Genomic DNA, 16,967 nt, shown 5'->3' on the forward strand with positions numbered 1-16,967 from the left:
CACATAGTCTAAAACCAGAAACATAGCCAGAAACTGAAAACATTTGGTGCTTGATCCTCAAGAAAGAGCTACTACTCAAAGTAATTATAACATAATTGCAATGTAATATAGTTTATGTAAAACAGACTTGGGGCACTGTGAAGTACAGGCCTGGTATGACCTGGTGGTTAGGTGCTGATCTTGTAATCTGTAGGTTGTGGGTTCAAATCGCATGACTGAACATATTTGACCTTTCAGATATAGAGACATTATAATGTGCTGATCAATCATGCTTTCATTAGTAAAGAGTAGCCCAAGAGTTGATGGTGCTAACTATTTGTCTGCCCTCTTGTCTGTCACTTATAAATTAGGGACAGTTAGTGCAGATAATGTTCTTGTAGCTTTGCATGAAATTCAACAAACAAACAAACTGTGAAATATATCAGGGGCACAGGCCTCGTGGGTCACAACCCGATGATGCCCTGCTTAGCATTATAGCAGTTCTTATTATCAAGAAAGTAGTGGGCTGTAAGCATGGTCTTTAAAACACAGCAACCTCAGAATTTAGGATTTTAAGTTAATATTGTGATTAATACCCTTTAATAACACATGTAAGTATGCTACTTATATGTAACAATTATTTGAGATGTAATTTGGTATTCTAATGTTTAGATAATACATATGGGAATTTTCTTTTGTTGGTAAAAATTGTAAAGAAATTTTATGGTGAATTTTATTTTTTTCAGTTTGTAAAAAAGATAAATACTTGCCTGGTGGTAGAAATTATTCTACATAACAATACCAATGTAACATAACTCATTTTCTTAGAATTTATTATTCTATAAGACCAGGGTGACAGTATAAACCAGTCAATATTTAACACGTTATTATGACACGTGTCATATGTTGACAAGTGTAAAAGCAAATTTTTAAGTGCTAATTTTTTGTGTTATAAGAACTGATAGATGACAATTTCTTGCTACAAATCAAATGATTGAAAAAAGTACTTTTTTGTTAAAGGCAAAAATAGGTGTTCACAATCAAAGCTTCTGATATTTTTTTTTCCTATGAATTAATTACAAAACAATTAAGAAATATACATGAAATTTAAATACTTCATCAAAGAACATTAGAATCACAAATAGTAAATAATGAAAAAGGTGAAATTTTTTTTTAATAATCTTTGGAAACAGATGAATAAAATGTAATGTATAAGTCCTATATTCCCCAAAAAGTGAAATTATTTCCATGCCAGTAGAATGTTACCAAGCATTCAAGAGTAATTATTAGAATATTTAAATTTTAAACTTAGCTACAAGGTTATAATGTTTATTCAGTAACAATAGTTTTTAAATTCCAAGTTTCATTTGAATTTGGGTTGAAATAAAAAGGTTATAAATCAGACTATTCCCTAGAACAGTTATTGATTCTTATTGCCTTTTTTATTTGTGTGATGCTAGGCTGAGCAAAAGCTGGCAGCTTTAAAAATAGAACATCAAAGGTACGTAGATGAAACTCAGATCAGTATCATTCAACTGCATCAGCTTCTGGAAAAAGCTCATATCGAGAAAAAAGAAGCATTAGCTCAACTAGATGATGAGAAGAGGTCAGTGGCAGTAATTTTTCACACACATCTTCATAAATGCTAATAACTTTATTATGTGTTTTCTTGTTAAAACAAACATATTTTAGTGTATTGTAGCTGGCTGCAGTCAGTATTTCAGTGTGTTAAAATATTAATTTGTAGTGGTTCATGTTTTAGAAAATTACTATATTTTGTGAATGTGTCCCCTCTATAAAGATTCAATACACATTCATTTCACACAAGAATAGAAGTAGCAACAAATAAACTTGCTGAAAACAGACAATAGTGCCTACAGTTAATGACAATATCTTTATTGACAATTAAAATGACCATCTTCTTCTACATTTTTACAGTATTGTAGATGTTTTTGCACTTTATATTAATAGCTTTACAGACTTTCAGAATGGGGGCATTCTGCTTCATATGTTCTATATTTTATGTCGTTTTAAGCACTAAAACTTATGGGGTAAATGCAATGTTCTAAAGCTCATCAGCTTTATGTGTATGTTCCAGAAAAGTTGAAGATTTACAGTTCAGAATTGAAGAAGAGTCAATAGATAAGATTGATTTGGAGGTATGTTCACAGTAAATCATGATCATCTAAAAATATTTTAGCAACTATCAATACATATACTTGAATATATATCTTACTAAAAAAATATTACTGGTTTTAGTCACAACTGCATTTAAATATTTGATTAGAGTGGTAGCGTAAGTACATAATTTGTATAAATGGTTGTACTTTATCAACTTAAAATAGTGCTATTGAATGTAGCACACAAAACCGATTTGTTAAGACATATTTTTTCATTATTGGTTAATAAAATTTTTGAGGATTCCTGATGATGATGGTAAAAAGAAGGTTTATTTGGAGATATACCTTTTCATCTCATTTAAATAGCTCGTTGTATAGCTGGTGATACAAAATAATAAATAATATATTTAAAAGCATGACATAATTTTGTATTTTTTATGCTATCAATCTTTTAATGGTCATAATATCTTTTATGTCACAGTGAATTAAATGTTTTTGATACTTTTCAAAGAAGTAAAGTTAAATAATATCTGATTATAAATATTGACATGAAACATTAAAATCAATTTTTCAAACACTCTTAAAACTGCATGAATTAATTATGTTATATGCTTACTCATGGTTTATTCATAAGTTCAAAATAGTTTATTTATTATTTGTTATTCCTTTCTCCATTGTTAGCTGTATTCTGAATTTACATGAATGAAGTTTGTTTACGAAAAAGAATTAACATTTTGTAATATTTGTCACAACTCATAATTTTATGAATACTTTTAGACTCAGTCCAAACAAGAAAAAGAAAAGATCCTGGAATTAGAGAGACTTTTACATGAAGAGCGTCAACACTTAAGAACTTCAGATTCTAGCAATAATCTGGTATTAGTAATTATTGTGGTTTTTCTCACTGTACTCTAGTATTGCTTGAGATATTCTTATTTGAAAATCAAATGGTATAAATTTATTTTTTTGATAAAGAAAATAACATTCAGGATATTGTAGCTATGTTTTTATTCCTGTTCTTTGAATAACATATATAAAGATACAAAAATCTGCAAGAAATCTTCAGTGATGATTTGAAGTTGTAATATTTAAATGAACTATGTGTGAATATGTTGAAAGATATTGTGTTATACTGGTATGTTGTATTTGAAGTTATATTTAGAAACAAAAAAGAAACTGAACACTTGCTGTATTATGTCACTTAAAGCAGTTTGATATAGTGTCAAAGAGCCAGCATGGTTTCACTAAGGGAAAATCTTGTTTAATAAATTTGACATTCTTTGGGGATTTTACTGCAAGAGTTGATGAAGGAAATACTGTGAATTTGGTTTACCTTGATTTTCAGAAAGCATTTGATAATGTACCTCACAAAAAACTTGTTACAAAAATGAAATCTGTGGGTGTGGGGGAAATGTTTTTAAATTGGATAGAAAGCTGGAGAGTAGAAAGCAGAGAGTAGTGACAAATGGAGTTAGATCTGACTGAATCACAGATACAAGAGTTGTGCCTCAGAGCTCTGTGCTGGGTCCTCTGTTGTTTGTGATTTATGTTAATGATATTGACTCTGGAATGACTAACAACATTTTGAAGTTTGCAGATAACATTAAGATTTTTGGGGTGGCTAACTGTATCAAAGATGCTACAGACTTACATGGAGATTTAATTCATTTGATGCATTTGGCCAATATGTGACAGATGATGTTTTACAATCCAAAATGTAAGGTGATGCATGTAGGTTTTCACAATTCAAATTATTGTTATGATTAAAATGGGAATACATTAAATACTGTGGTTGAAGAAAAAGATCTTGGTGTTGTGATAAAAAAATCACTTAATTAATCTAAACAGTTTATTGTAACTAGCAATATAGTTAATAGGATTTTGGGTAGCCTCTATAGAAATATTGAAGACAAGGGATATTATTGTTTCACTGTATAGATCACTTGTTAGGCTTCATTTAGAGTACTGTGTACTGTTTTGAGCTCTTTTCCTGAAGAAGGACATTGAATTGTTGGAGAATGTTCAGAGAAGAGCCACTAGGATGATATCTGGGATGGTCAGATTGCCCTATGAGGAGAGACTAAAATCTCTAAACTTATTTTCTCTAGAGAGAAGAAGGGTCAGAGGGGATTTGATTGAGGTGTTTAAGATTAGTAAGGGTATTGATAATATAGATCCATCAACCTTTTTGTGTTTAGCAGTGAAAACAATAGGACAAGGGGTCAAAAATTCAAATTTTGGTAGTGTAGGAGTCATTTTAAACAAGGTGGCTGGCTTTTGGAATGAGCTGCCTACAAGGGTGGTGGAGGCAGAAAATTTAACGGAGTTCAAGAAAATGTTGATGACTATATATAAGTAGTAAGGGGCGGTTATAGTTGGGAGCTGGAGGGGACATCCTTGATGGGCTAATAAGCTTCTTTTTGCCCCTTTAAAATTTTATGAATTTATGAGTTCCTCACTCACAAGGTTTTTTGTTGTAAAGATATTATTAGACTACAGATTCAGATTTTTATTGTAATGACAATGTAATGTATAAAAAAAATATTATTGTAAAGATATTATTAGATGACAGATTCAGATTTTTATTGTAATGACAATGTAATGTATAAAAAATATTATTGTAAAGATATTATTAGATGACAGATTCAGATTTTTATTGTAATGACAATGTAATGTATAGAAAAATAAAATAAAACATTTTATACTGGTGATTATTAACTTTTACTTTATGAGGTGTGATGCTGCCTTTGGAGCAATTTTATCATTTACTGAACTAATGCAATGCTTAGTATTAACATATTTTGAGCAAGTTGTTCTCATATGTATAGAGATGAAAGAAAATTTTAATAAAAGGAAGGTCTTCATCATTGTGATTTGTTCAGAGCAAATTAATGTACTTTATTAAGTCGTCAGTGGGAGCCAAGTTGACCATTTAAAGGTAGTTAAGTCGGTATGTTTGTAAGCAGCGATCTTATGTTTTTCTATTATTGATTGGTATATGAAGCTGGTGATCTTCCTTATGTGTTTCAAGATCTATATTTTGATCATTGCCTACAACCAGAAGGTATTCATATTCATATATTGGTATTGCATGTACTTAAGAATACATTATGTTGAATTGTTGCTGTTTAAAATCATCCAGTTTTATTCTGTGAAAATAAAAAAAACTGTTAGGATCACACATAGTGTAAACAGTTGTTGCTTTTGTTTCTATATGATTTGCTATTCTTAGATAGTTGTGTAACACGTTCACAAGTATATTAAGCAAATTAAATAACTTATACACAACATTATCACAATTTTAGGACATCCCTGGAAATGAACTATTGAATTGGCACGAGGAAGAAATCGAAAACCTTAAGCAGAACATATCAAAAGTTGAAGAGAAAATAAACTTATTAAAAGTTAAAAGGGTAATGCTAACAATTACATTTCTAGTTAAAGTTATTTTAATATTAAATTTGTGATATTTAGTATATCAGAATTTATTAACCTTTTGTGTGAATTCATAATTACTTATAAATTGATAAATTAGAAAAACTCTATTAGTATATTCGTGATCATTCACATTTAAATGCTGTTAACTGAGACATAACTAACAGTGTAAACTTGTGGCAAACAAAAATGTGAAGAATAGATACATTTTTGGATGAGAAGGAATCAAATATTCATTTCTCTCTCTTTTCATGAAAGATACTGTAAAATTTCTATTAAATCCATTAATTAATTTAATCTTATGTATTTCAAATGATCTTCAATACGTTTGAGAAATGGGAAGTCATAATAATAATTGATAGTAATTATATTTTTATGCGACAAGGCATCTGAAAGAGTTGCTGCCAGTGAATTACATGAAGACATAGTAAATAAAGATGAGATAATACTACAGCTGGAAGCTTCTCTTGAAAATCGTGAGAGAGAAGTCTCTGATTTGCAGAAAACGATGACAGAATTGGTGAGCTTTTTATTTTCTATTTATGATCTGTTCATAAATACTAGAGTGTGTATAACTGACCTTAAATGAGTACTTGTTCATATAAAAAAATTAAATACAGTTTTATGTAGATGGTTTATTCAGATTCTGTGGTTCTTTTTCACAGAAAAAATAAACTGATAAATTTATAAAATTGTTTCGTATATGTACTGTAAGACTGCTACATTGTACTGTAGTAGTTTGAGTTGTTAAAAAGTGACTTGAATTGTCTACTAATGTCCTAGATAATTTATTCATAATATATTCTGCTTCACGAATATGTGCAACTATTTATCCTTAATATTATTCAGACAATATTTTGTTAGTGATTGTAAAAACAGATTTCTTTTTGGCTTTGAAACAAGTTTGTGCATGAATATAAAAAATCTTTATTAAATCTTTTCTGCTCATTGATAAGATACAAGCTGGTTTCCTAGTTAAATATGGTTAAATGTTTTTCATCATTATTAAGTTTAAAAACTACCAGTTAATGACATATTTCTAACTGTAATGCCATGTTCAATGTTTAGTAAAAAGATGAATTCATAATTACTTATAAATTGATAAATTAGCTATGGTAGATATTTTTAAGGTGATTTACTATTTTGTTCTACAACACCAAATAGGGTTGGCCATGGCCTAGTGGGTTCTTGTATGATTCTTATCTTGTTGGCACAAAAAAAGGAGTGTTGTACTTTAAGGCAATGGGTGCCTTATAAGAGTGATGGTCAAATCCCACTGCTTGATTAGAGTAGCTTCAAATTTGACTGTGGGTTTTACTAACTGATTGTATCATTTAAAAATTAAGGAAGAATAGTGCAGATAGCTCTTTGTGTAACTTTGCACGAACACCCAAAACAGTCCAAACTAAATCAACGTATAAAACCATAAGTAACCAGCTTATGTGACAGAAAAGCAAAACAGTGCATATTCCCTTTTAAAATCTGCACTGAAATTTAGTAGTTTGCTTCATTTTTACAAGTCTGAGGAAGTAATTTCTCAGTAAAGTTGATATTTTTATGGATCTGAAATAGTCCTTATGAACATCTTCCATATTAATACTAGGGTGAAGATTTAGAGCAGGGAGAGCTGAGACAGCAGAAGCACCTTCAAATAACTGATGGTAGGTGGCAATAAATATATAACTAAGTGATATATATACATATAGTGTCCTTTCTCTATTTTAATAATAAATTGAATACATTTTGTGCAAAAACCCAAAACAATAACATTTCTAATTGTTTGTAATACAGCTAATTTCTGTAATAGATACAGAAATAATGTATAAAAAGTTGAATTTTCAGGCTGCTTGTTCATTCTATTTGAGTTTAGAATTTGGAAAGAAAAAACTTTGATTGTTGAAAATGAATAAACATTTCTCCCAAAATTATCATGTGTAGGATTTTATATCAATTGTTTTTTCAAAGTGTTAATGCTGTAATATAGCAAGTATTTTTTTGATAATTAACTTGTCATATGTATTTAAAACAATTAATAAGGTAAACATTTATTTTATATCACACCAACACATAGATCCAATAAGTATACATTAATTTACTAAAAATATGATTCAAGTATTCAAGCACAAAAGTTAATGCTGATATATAGATCATATTGTTCCAAAAATCCTGAATTGCAACATTTGACTAATATAGTTACTTAGAATTAAAACAACAACATGAGAGAGTAAAATAAGTCATTTAATCATTCGTCATTTTTTACTTGGAATAAGTAAAAACTAATATGACAAAATATCTATCTAACATTTATACAGGTTGGTTATAAAGTTTCTCAGTTTAGCATGCCATAATTCATAGATGGTATAGCATAAGAAGGTAAAATTGCACAGGAGAGCTGAGGGTATTATGTGGATTCAAATTCCACAGTTGTCACGTGTTACCAAAGTTACCACTGTGGTTTCTTTTGCATATTTCCCATGGGTATAAATGAGCCTGTTGCTCACAGTGTAGTTCATTCAATCAACATGAAAGTAATACATATATACATGAACTAGTTAAATGTTATTACACCAAAGGATGCAGTGTGAAGGCAAGTCTCAGGGAATACTGTAGAGGGCATAACACCCACAGATGGTCTTGCTCTAGTGTTATTGTTCAAGTTAATAAAAGTTTTTGAGGAGACAGGTTGCACTTGTAATAAGCCATACATAGACAAAACACCAACTGAAACTATTGCTGAGATCAGACCTTCCATAGCAGTACAAGCCAGCAACAGTGCACATTTTGTTGCCTGGTATCTGTATTTGCCAATTTCAACTGTTTTTAAGGATCTTCAGTCCACTTTACAAATGTTTCCTTACAAGCTGCATCATGTTCAAGCATTGAAGGAAATGGATTTAACCCAATGTGTTGATTTTGCATTGCAGTTCTTGGCAAGACTAGAAGTTGATGACCAATATCTTATGGATTGATGAAGTACACTTCACCCTTTCATAAAGTTTCAACATGTGCAACTGCATTATTTGACCTGAAACTAATCCACATGTAACATTTCTTACACACCTCCATGATGCTAAGTTGACAGAGTGGTGTGGTCTCACAACTGACTTTGTTATTGGACCATAATATGTTTTGAAGAACCATCAGCACCATGGACTGCAAACCTGCACAGTCTATGGGGAGAAGTACATGCAATGCTCACAACTAGTGTGATTCCAATGCTACAGCAACAAAATGTGATAGACACTATGGTTGTCATGCAGAATTGTGTCCTGCCACATACTGTTAACCAGGTGAAACAAGTCTTGTGAGAGCACTTTTAGGACAGAATCATTTCATGCCACTTTCCTTGTGAATGACCACATTGTTCACTGGACCTAACATCAGCTAATTTGTGGTTGTGGGGGTATCTGAAGTCATGTGTGTATATCATAGGAAGCCTTGCACAAGTCCAGACATCAAGGATGCATTTGTCTGAGAAGTGGCCAGCATATCAAGTGTGATTTGAGTTGTTGTAATGACTGGATGCTGTAAAAGTACAGTTTAATTAGTATTTTATTGATCTAGTACATTATTTTTTTATTCTGTAACCTTATAGGAACTATATTAGTTTTTTTTATAATTCTTTGTGTGAATGTTGTTAATTTTTTCTTACTGCAGTGAAGATATTTATTAATAAGCAAAACATAGACCATCGAGCTTTGTGTTTGATAATATTAGACTGTTTGCATTTTACTTGACTACCTATTTTTAGTAAGGTAGCATAGTAACAATCATACATGTGGTAGTATAATTCTTTAAAATAGCACAATTATTTTTAGTGGTAACTAGACCAAATTCTGATATAGTGCCAAATGAACCTATGATGTGCTTAAACTACAAGGGAGATTCCAATCAGATTTGACTGGAGTGAGTGATAATAGGAATGTAAGGCATAATATAGATTTATTCAATCTTTATGGGTGCACAACAGGAATGGATAAAGAAAGCTGGTCTTTTCTAACCCTTAAAATAGTGTTATGGAATTCATTAAATTCTAATTGATGCTTTTTTACACATTGCTTCATGTATGCTAAGAATGCTGTCACTTATCATGTTTTTCATGCCATAAACCTAGTTTGTGTACATTGTATTCTTGCTGAGAGCTATGCATTACAGTTTTTTTTTGCATAAATGGTTTATACTTTCTGCCCTAGTGTGTAAATTTTGTACTATATATATATGTGTGTAACATTGTGATCAGCACACAACCTTACATTTTCCAAAGAGATTTTTTACTGCATAATTAAATCGATATGCAATAAGTGAGATACTGTTCAAGCATACTATTATCAAACTAGTCAATAAATTAATTTTATGTTGTTTTGTTACCTGTTTTAATTTCATGTTAAAAAATAAGAGATTGTGACATGCAGGTATAGCAATGATCTTGTGAAAGAGACTTATTTTTACCATGAAATATACCTGATTAAACTTTTACATCACATAAGTATAGTTGTTCCTGGTTAATTTCTTACATAATACCATTTTGGATGTTCCTCAATTCATCATCAACACATTTCAATTTACCTAACTCTCCTTTGAATTTGATTTCAATTTAGGTTGTGCAGCACATTTTCCAAGTAATAAAATGCAAATTAGGCCATCTGTATTCAAATAAGAGTTTAACCTAATTCAAGGAATTTATCTTAGCTAATATCTACAGTGAAATGTACTAAAATTTTGCAGTTCATTTCATACCCAGTAGTTTCCCTGTGAATCAGTAGTAAGTTTACGGACTTACATTGCTAAAATCTGGGTTTCGGTTTCTCGTGGTGAACAGAGCTTTGCACCAAAAAATAAATAAATAAACATTCCCAGTGAACTCAGTAAAGACTAATATCGAGATATAAGTATGATAGATGCTTTAGTTATTACAAGGTAAATTAATCAACCATGTACCTGACAATTATTTACTTTTAAATATATTCAATTTTAATGGCAATTTGTTGTGAAGAAGGTGGCCAAATTATTTCATTCTCATTTTATCATGAAAAAATTAGGTTGAACAACTGTATTTGCTTCACTAAAACTCATATTCTATTTACATCCATTAGTAGAATAGTACAGTTAAGTTCTAAAGTTAAAGAAAGAATGAAAATCAAATGTTTCGGGGACAGTGCATTTCTGTATTTAAATTTCATCACAAACAAGAAGAAATTTCTAAAGTTAATGTGCAAAATTTTTTGTTTTTATAAATAAATAATTAAAAATACACTAATAAATGAATGTACTGTAATGAAAAGAGAACTCCCAAATACTCATTAAGATTGTTATCTGAAAAATCTATATAATAGATGTGTTTTTAAGAACTTAAGAATTTATTTGCTTATGATTTGATTACGTATCACTGTCATTTTATTAGAATCTGGTCGAAAGCTATATGACAATGAAGAAAAAGAGCGGGAAACCTTACAAAAGAAAGTAGAACTAGAAAACCGGGAAGCAGAACTAATTCGTATATCAAGAGATGATAACTCATTACAGCCAAGCCAGATGAACCAGGAGATTAGAGATAGAGAAAAGTTAGCATTATCTTGTAACTTTCTTTAAAAAAATGTTTAAGAATAAATGCTTTTATTATCTTGTTTACAGTATTTATTAAAACAATAGATCAAAATTAAATTGTAAGTTATAAAGTAATTGTAGTATTATTCAAGTTTTTTTAAAAAAATATGCTTATTTATAATTAAAAGTCTCTGAAAATTAACATCTATGAAATTAGAAACTGTTAATTTTTAGAGACAGCTGGGAACTGAAAAAGATTTTAATTTCAGACATTTGATGCAACTGAATTTTTAAGTTCTAGTCATAAAAAAGTTGATAAAAACTTGTTATACAGTCTAAAAGTTCATATCAGTAATGACTTCAATATATACGAATCAATTTGTTTACAGAAAAACTATTTATAGATTTCTTAATAAGTGTACAATTAAGGTAGAATATATATATATATATTCTCTACTCTTTATATTACACTAACAAGTAGAAAAAGACTGATATTTATCTGTTACTATTTCTTTGTTTATTTCATAGACAAGTAGAGGAGCTACAGATCCAATTAAGAGGCCGTTCTCAAGAGTTAGAGAAATTGAAGGATATAGTTAACTCACTTCAGGATAAAAAAAAACAGGAGTTTTACAAGTTTAGAAATAAGCGCAATGAAGAAGTTAAAGACCTGAAATCAAAAATGAAAGTACAGGTGAGACTTTTGTCTTTTTTTATGTGTGTGTTCTATATTTGTATTTGTGTCAAACTGACTACCATTTTGTACAATTTTCATATATTTATTTGAGTAGAATGTGGCTGACTTCGAAGTAGTTTGTAAATAATAGATGTGAACAGTTTCAAGTGATATTGTGAAACTTCCTGAATTTTAGAGTTGGAAGATCTTAATCCCTTGATAAAATTTAAAGTGCAGTAAGCATGCAAAAATAGGATAGTAAAAAAAAAAATAAAAAAAGTCATGAATGTGGGATATCAATAGTTATAGGTGAAATTCATGTTATAATAAATACATAGTAAAAATGTAAGATACCGTACAAATTTAACTTCCTTTTTCATCTACTTATATATATAATTATGTTCCATTTTAGCACTAAGTCGAAAGTTCAACCTTTATAATCTATTTGGAAGGAGATTATAGAGTATTTAAAATTTGGTTTACTGACATGTTGCACAAGATAGTTATAATCAATCTTCAGTTTGTTTGTTGCTGTTTTTCATAAAAACAAAATTTCAAATAGAAGTGTATTTTCTTAATAGCACGAAGAGTTACAAAAGACTCAAGAAAACATTTCTAACTTGACTCATACGTTGGCTGGAAAAGAGCAACTAGTGAACCAAAAAGAAACAGAGGCAGAGGAGCTACGGCAACAGTTAGAGGAAAGTGAATCTCAGCTTGCTCAGTCACAAGCTCAGTTGCAAGAAATACAGCTAACTGTTGAAAGCTTGCAGGCACAGACCTCCACATCTAACAAATCCTTAGAAATTAAGGTTCAACATCTACAAAAAGAACTAGACCAAGTAAAACATGAAAAGGAAAAGGTAATTTACCTGTTAGGGATGTTTCTAATGGAGATTTAGTCTCAATAACAACAGTCAGAAAGTATTTCTTTATTTCTTGGTACTTAGAGCTTTTAGGTCACCAGTTCTTTTTCTCTTCAAGAAGAAATATTTAGTAAGTAGGCTTAATACCAATTCATTGCGCAGATCAGTGTTGATCTGTAAGTCAAAGTAACAGAGCTTGTGGTGTTTATTGTGACTGGATATTTTCTGATTAAACATCAGACTAAATTTAACATTGAAATCTTTTTATCAGATAATTAACTTTTTTTATATTATTAGATTTAAGTAATTAGTGTATAGGAAGTTGTGATTCATATTAGCATCCTGCTTTACTAGGATGTAGAGATGGTGAACTTAGTTTTATTGGTAATTTAATTATAATGATCACAGAAATTGGATAAAGTAGTGTATGACAAAATTCTGTTTAGTTTGAAAAAGATTGTGAATATTTGCAACTTGAAGTAATTAGATTCAAGCAAACTAAAAGGGGTGAATAATACAGCACGTAAAATGATGTTATTTTCATAATGCTTTTATTGAAAGCAATAAATATCAGTTAGATTTCGGAAAAAAAAAGTCTGTTGCTCTAAAAGAAAAACTGAGATGGTTACTTTTAACTTATTTGTCTATTTTACTTCATATTAAAAAAATATATATTTTATCAATAAATAAATAATTGATATTATTTTATACCAATACATATATTCCAGAAAGATACATCTACACAAACATCATATAGCTATTCTGTTATCCTTGTTAATTATTTTAATTATACAAGATATCCAGAAGCCATTGGATAAACATACAAATTATGAAGTAATGGTCTGTTACTATAGTTAAAAAGATACAAATGTGTTTACTTCACCAGTAGAGATGTAGTTTTTTGCTGTTTTTAATATTTAAGTACATAAAAGCACCCCAGTGACACAGCAATATGTCTTATAATGCTAGAAACCAGGTTTCAATACCCATGGTTGGCACAGCACAGATAGCTAATTGCTTTGTGCTTAACTACAAACAAACAAAATACAAAGCAATAGAAAATGTACTAGCTCAGAAATAGCTTTAAAGGAGGTGATTATGTAATTTAGAATGAATACATAGAGTTATTGATATTTATTTGAGTCTTTTTTTCTGATGTTTGCCATTTCTTTGATTTAGGTATTTCATAAGTATCATGTGTCAGAAAAAGCTCGTATAAAGCTACAGAAACAACTTGATGAGATTATGAAGGAAAAACAAGAGCATCAGGCTACAGTTTCTGATCGAGATGCTCAAGTGGCCAAACTAAAGGCAGAAGTTGGTAGACTTCAAACAGAGTTCGCTAAGCACAAAGAGGAACTACAACGTAAGCTGGTAATAACAGAACTAGAATCCCAAGCTATGCAGGACCTGCATAATCAGTTGTAAGTTGTCTTAATCTATGCCATATCCTAGTATTTTATTTTTTAGTGAGCTCAAGTAGTAGGAATTTCATATGATAAAGAAAACTATATAACAAAATCACATTCAGGTTGATATCAGTTATATAAAAATCTGAATTTAGCCATATGTCTCAGTAATTTTTAGAACTAATTCCTGATCATTTGAAGTAAACTAATTTGTCATAAAGAGAATAGTGATTCATAAGTGTTAGATAGTAGTAAATGTTTTTTTGTTTTGTTTTTTAAGTACTTTTTAAGCATGTATCAGTTATTAACAAAATCCAGGACTATCTTATTTGCCAAGTTTTAGGAAACTATACAACATTAAAAGTGCTAAGATCTCATTACTGGAACATTGTTGCCTGTTTCCTGTTAACAGTTTCTAATGGTTGTCAAAGAAAGTACTGATTCTTACTCTAGCTGGCTGCTAGTATGATTTAACTACTATAGATGCTTATATATAAGGGAAACTTTTGTACATCATAATACCTTTGAAAATGGATTAACAGAGGTAGCTTAGTGCTATTGCATTTAGCTTTTCAATCATATTTCGAATCCAATATACACAGTATAAGTTTGAAATACTGAACTTCAGTGGATAAGAATTTAGAATATATTGCTTAAAAAATTTAGAATTCTTCTTAAAGGAGAGATGAAAACCTTTTAAGCATAAGCCAAAAACTAGCTAAATGGATGGAATGTATGCTTTCTGCATGGCACTCTGGCCATTCCCTTTCACTTAAATTGTATATGATATTCTGTCCTTTGTAATCTGTTCTCACACTTAACAGAATAAACAAATGTCACCCAGATTAAACTATATATATCTTAACTTACAAAGCAGTTCATGATATGTACACTACATTAACTATTAAAACAATACAGATTTATGGTATTCCAAAATTAATAAAACACAATTAAAGCAAACTTAAGATGTTAGGAAATAAAGAAGTATGTGCCAACTTTCTGTAGACATTAGTATTGCCCCATAAAGTTAGTAAAACACTGTTTTGTTTGAGAGTTCTTTTGAAATAAACAGTCAGCTTTCAGTACAAGTTCGGTATTAAAACTACCAATAAAGCTAATTAATGTAGCACTATTTTGATGGGGTTTATCACTTTGTGTCAACATCTTTTGAGTATTGCCAAAATATCTACAACTGACAGATAAGTACTTATAATATTATCTGAAAAACTAGTATTTTACAGTTAATAAAACTTTGTTTATCGGTGTTTTAAAATTTAATTTGTTTGGCAAAGCTACTTTTAGTCAATAAAACAACTTTTTTTAATAATATATCATAACATACGTTTCCTTAACTTTTGTGCAGTAATTTGCAACAAGATGCTCTCAGTGAACTACAGAACAAGTTGGTTCATGTTGAAGCTGAACGGGATGAACTCTATAGAGAGGTTCTTATCCTACGTGGAACACAAGAAGAAAGGAATCAGGTGAGTAGAGTACAAGAAATGTTAACAATCAATACTAACTATTTACTGGACTAAAAAAAAAGAGCAAGGAATTGCAAAGTATAAATGAGTTATTTTACATATTACATATTTACTTTTTACTTGAAGTTAATTTTTGATGGTACTCCTGAGAGAAAATTTTGTGTTTCAGTCATAGTGCATTATCATACCTAGTATGTGGCATAACATATGGGAAAAGAGAGAATCACCTTGATAACTTGTTCAGAGTACATCAGAAAAGTACAGAGTCAGTTAAAAACAGATAACAGAATAGAATCAGTGAGAATTACTTATTGGCTGAATGGAAATAGGGAGATTAGGTCAAGAGTGATAGAACAAAGATAAATCTTAAGTATTATGAAATACTTATATTTCTAAAAAAAGGGGATCCTAAGTAAAACAAAAAAATGGAACACAATAGCTGAATATACAAAGATCTTTGTGACAACTTGTGTGATAAATGATACAATAGTCATTCATGTGTTGATATATATATATTTTTGAAATTGTAAGAATTAAATGTACCTGATGTCTAATATAGAATTATGGTCCATAACTCCCATGAGCTATGTTTGAATCTCAACCTGTTAAAAATGATACTGTTGGTTTAATTTTATTAGCTCATATATTTCACCACATTCTGAAACATTTGAATGGATAACAAATGTTTTTGTTTTCTTAACCAACGATAAATTTATCAATATACCATGGTATAATTAGTGTGTAATTGATTTATAGAATTATTTTTAGATCTGTTTTGGTCAGTAATATTTTCCTGTACTTGCTCACCAATATTTGTAATGTCCTTATGGCTGTACTGTAGACAGGGTTTATAAAGGAAATTTCAAAATTAAAATGAGTAATATTACCTTGCATAAATTGAAAAACTCTGCACAATTGAAATGTAAATAACACACATTTGAAGTATAAACTACTGATCATATTACATTTGTGTGTTGTTTATTTCTTTCGTAGTTTAAATTGTTATAATGTTTCTATAGGATTGTGGCATGCATTTTCAACCTTTTTATTTTCATACAGGGTTTCTCAAAAATTTTCAGTTATTCGGGTGTATGTTCAGTTTTCACATAACAAGTGGTCAAGAAACTTGTTAAGTTACTTTTGCTCTGCATTGTTCTGTATGGTGTCCCCTGGATATGGGAGAAACAGATGTAAAGCTACACCTTGAGTATAAAAGTAGATATAAGTTTCCTCCAATAGTAGGTCAGGTGATATCTTGAGGGTACAACCTTCTTTATTTTCAAATGATAATGACCAATCATGTGAGTATTATTAGTCTCTCTAGATGGGTCTGGTGTTACTGAGTTAACTACATAACATGACATTTAGTCAGTCATAACAAGTCTTAAGAGATCAAACAATTCTGGATCTAGCTCTCCAGTAAAAGTGACCATATGATGTGTTTGTGTCTTGAT

The 16,967-nt window shown here is 30.0% G+C and overlaps 1 protein-coding gene across 7 annotated transcripts in view; it reads left to right on the top strand.

Moving 5' to 3' along the window:
* The window catches only part of LOC106464373 (CAP-Gly domain-containing linker protein 1-like), a 91,921-nt gene that overhangs the window by 59,360 nt on the left and 15,594 nt on the right, over positions 1-16,967 (top strand). For all 7 annotated transcript variants that reach the window (XR_002611726.1, XM_022392060.1, XM_022392061.1 and 4 more), the window contains exons 6-16: positions 1,440-1,585; positions 2,078-2,138; positions 2,877-2,975; positions 5,405-5,512; positions 5,920-6,054; positions 7,138-7,195; positions 10,936-11,095; positions 11,607-11,772; positions 12,336-12,617; positions 13,800-14,044; positions 15,393-15,513. Coding sequence is in view for 6 of the 7 variants with exons in the window: in XM_022392060.1 (XP_022247768.1) it covers positions 1,440-1,585; positions 2,078-2,138; positions 2,877-2,975; positions 5,405-5,512; positions 5,920-6,054; positions 7,138-7,195; positions 10,936-11,095; positions 11,607-11,772; positions 12,336-12,617; positions 13,800-14,044; positions 15,393-15,513 (1,581 nt within the window). In the remaining variant the exon portion in view is untranslated. The remainder of the gene's footprint in view (positions 1-1,439; positions 1,586-2,077; positions 2,139-2,876; positions 2,976-5,404; positions 5,513-5,919; positions 6,055-7,137; positions 7,196-10,935; positions 11,096-11,606; positions 11,773-12,335; positions 12,618-13,799; positions 14,045-15,392; positions 15,514-16,967) is intronic.

This window comes from Limulus polyphemus, unplaced genomic scaffold (assembly GCF_000517525.1).
Source record: "Limulus polyphemus unplaced genomic scaffold, Limulus_polyphemus-2.1.2 Scaffold1632, whole genome shotgun sequence".
Classification (NCBI taxonomy): domain Eukaryota; kingdom Metazoa; phylum Arthropoda; class Merostomata; order Xiphosura; family Limulidae; genus Limulus; species Limulus polyphemus.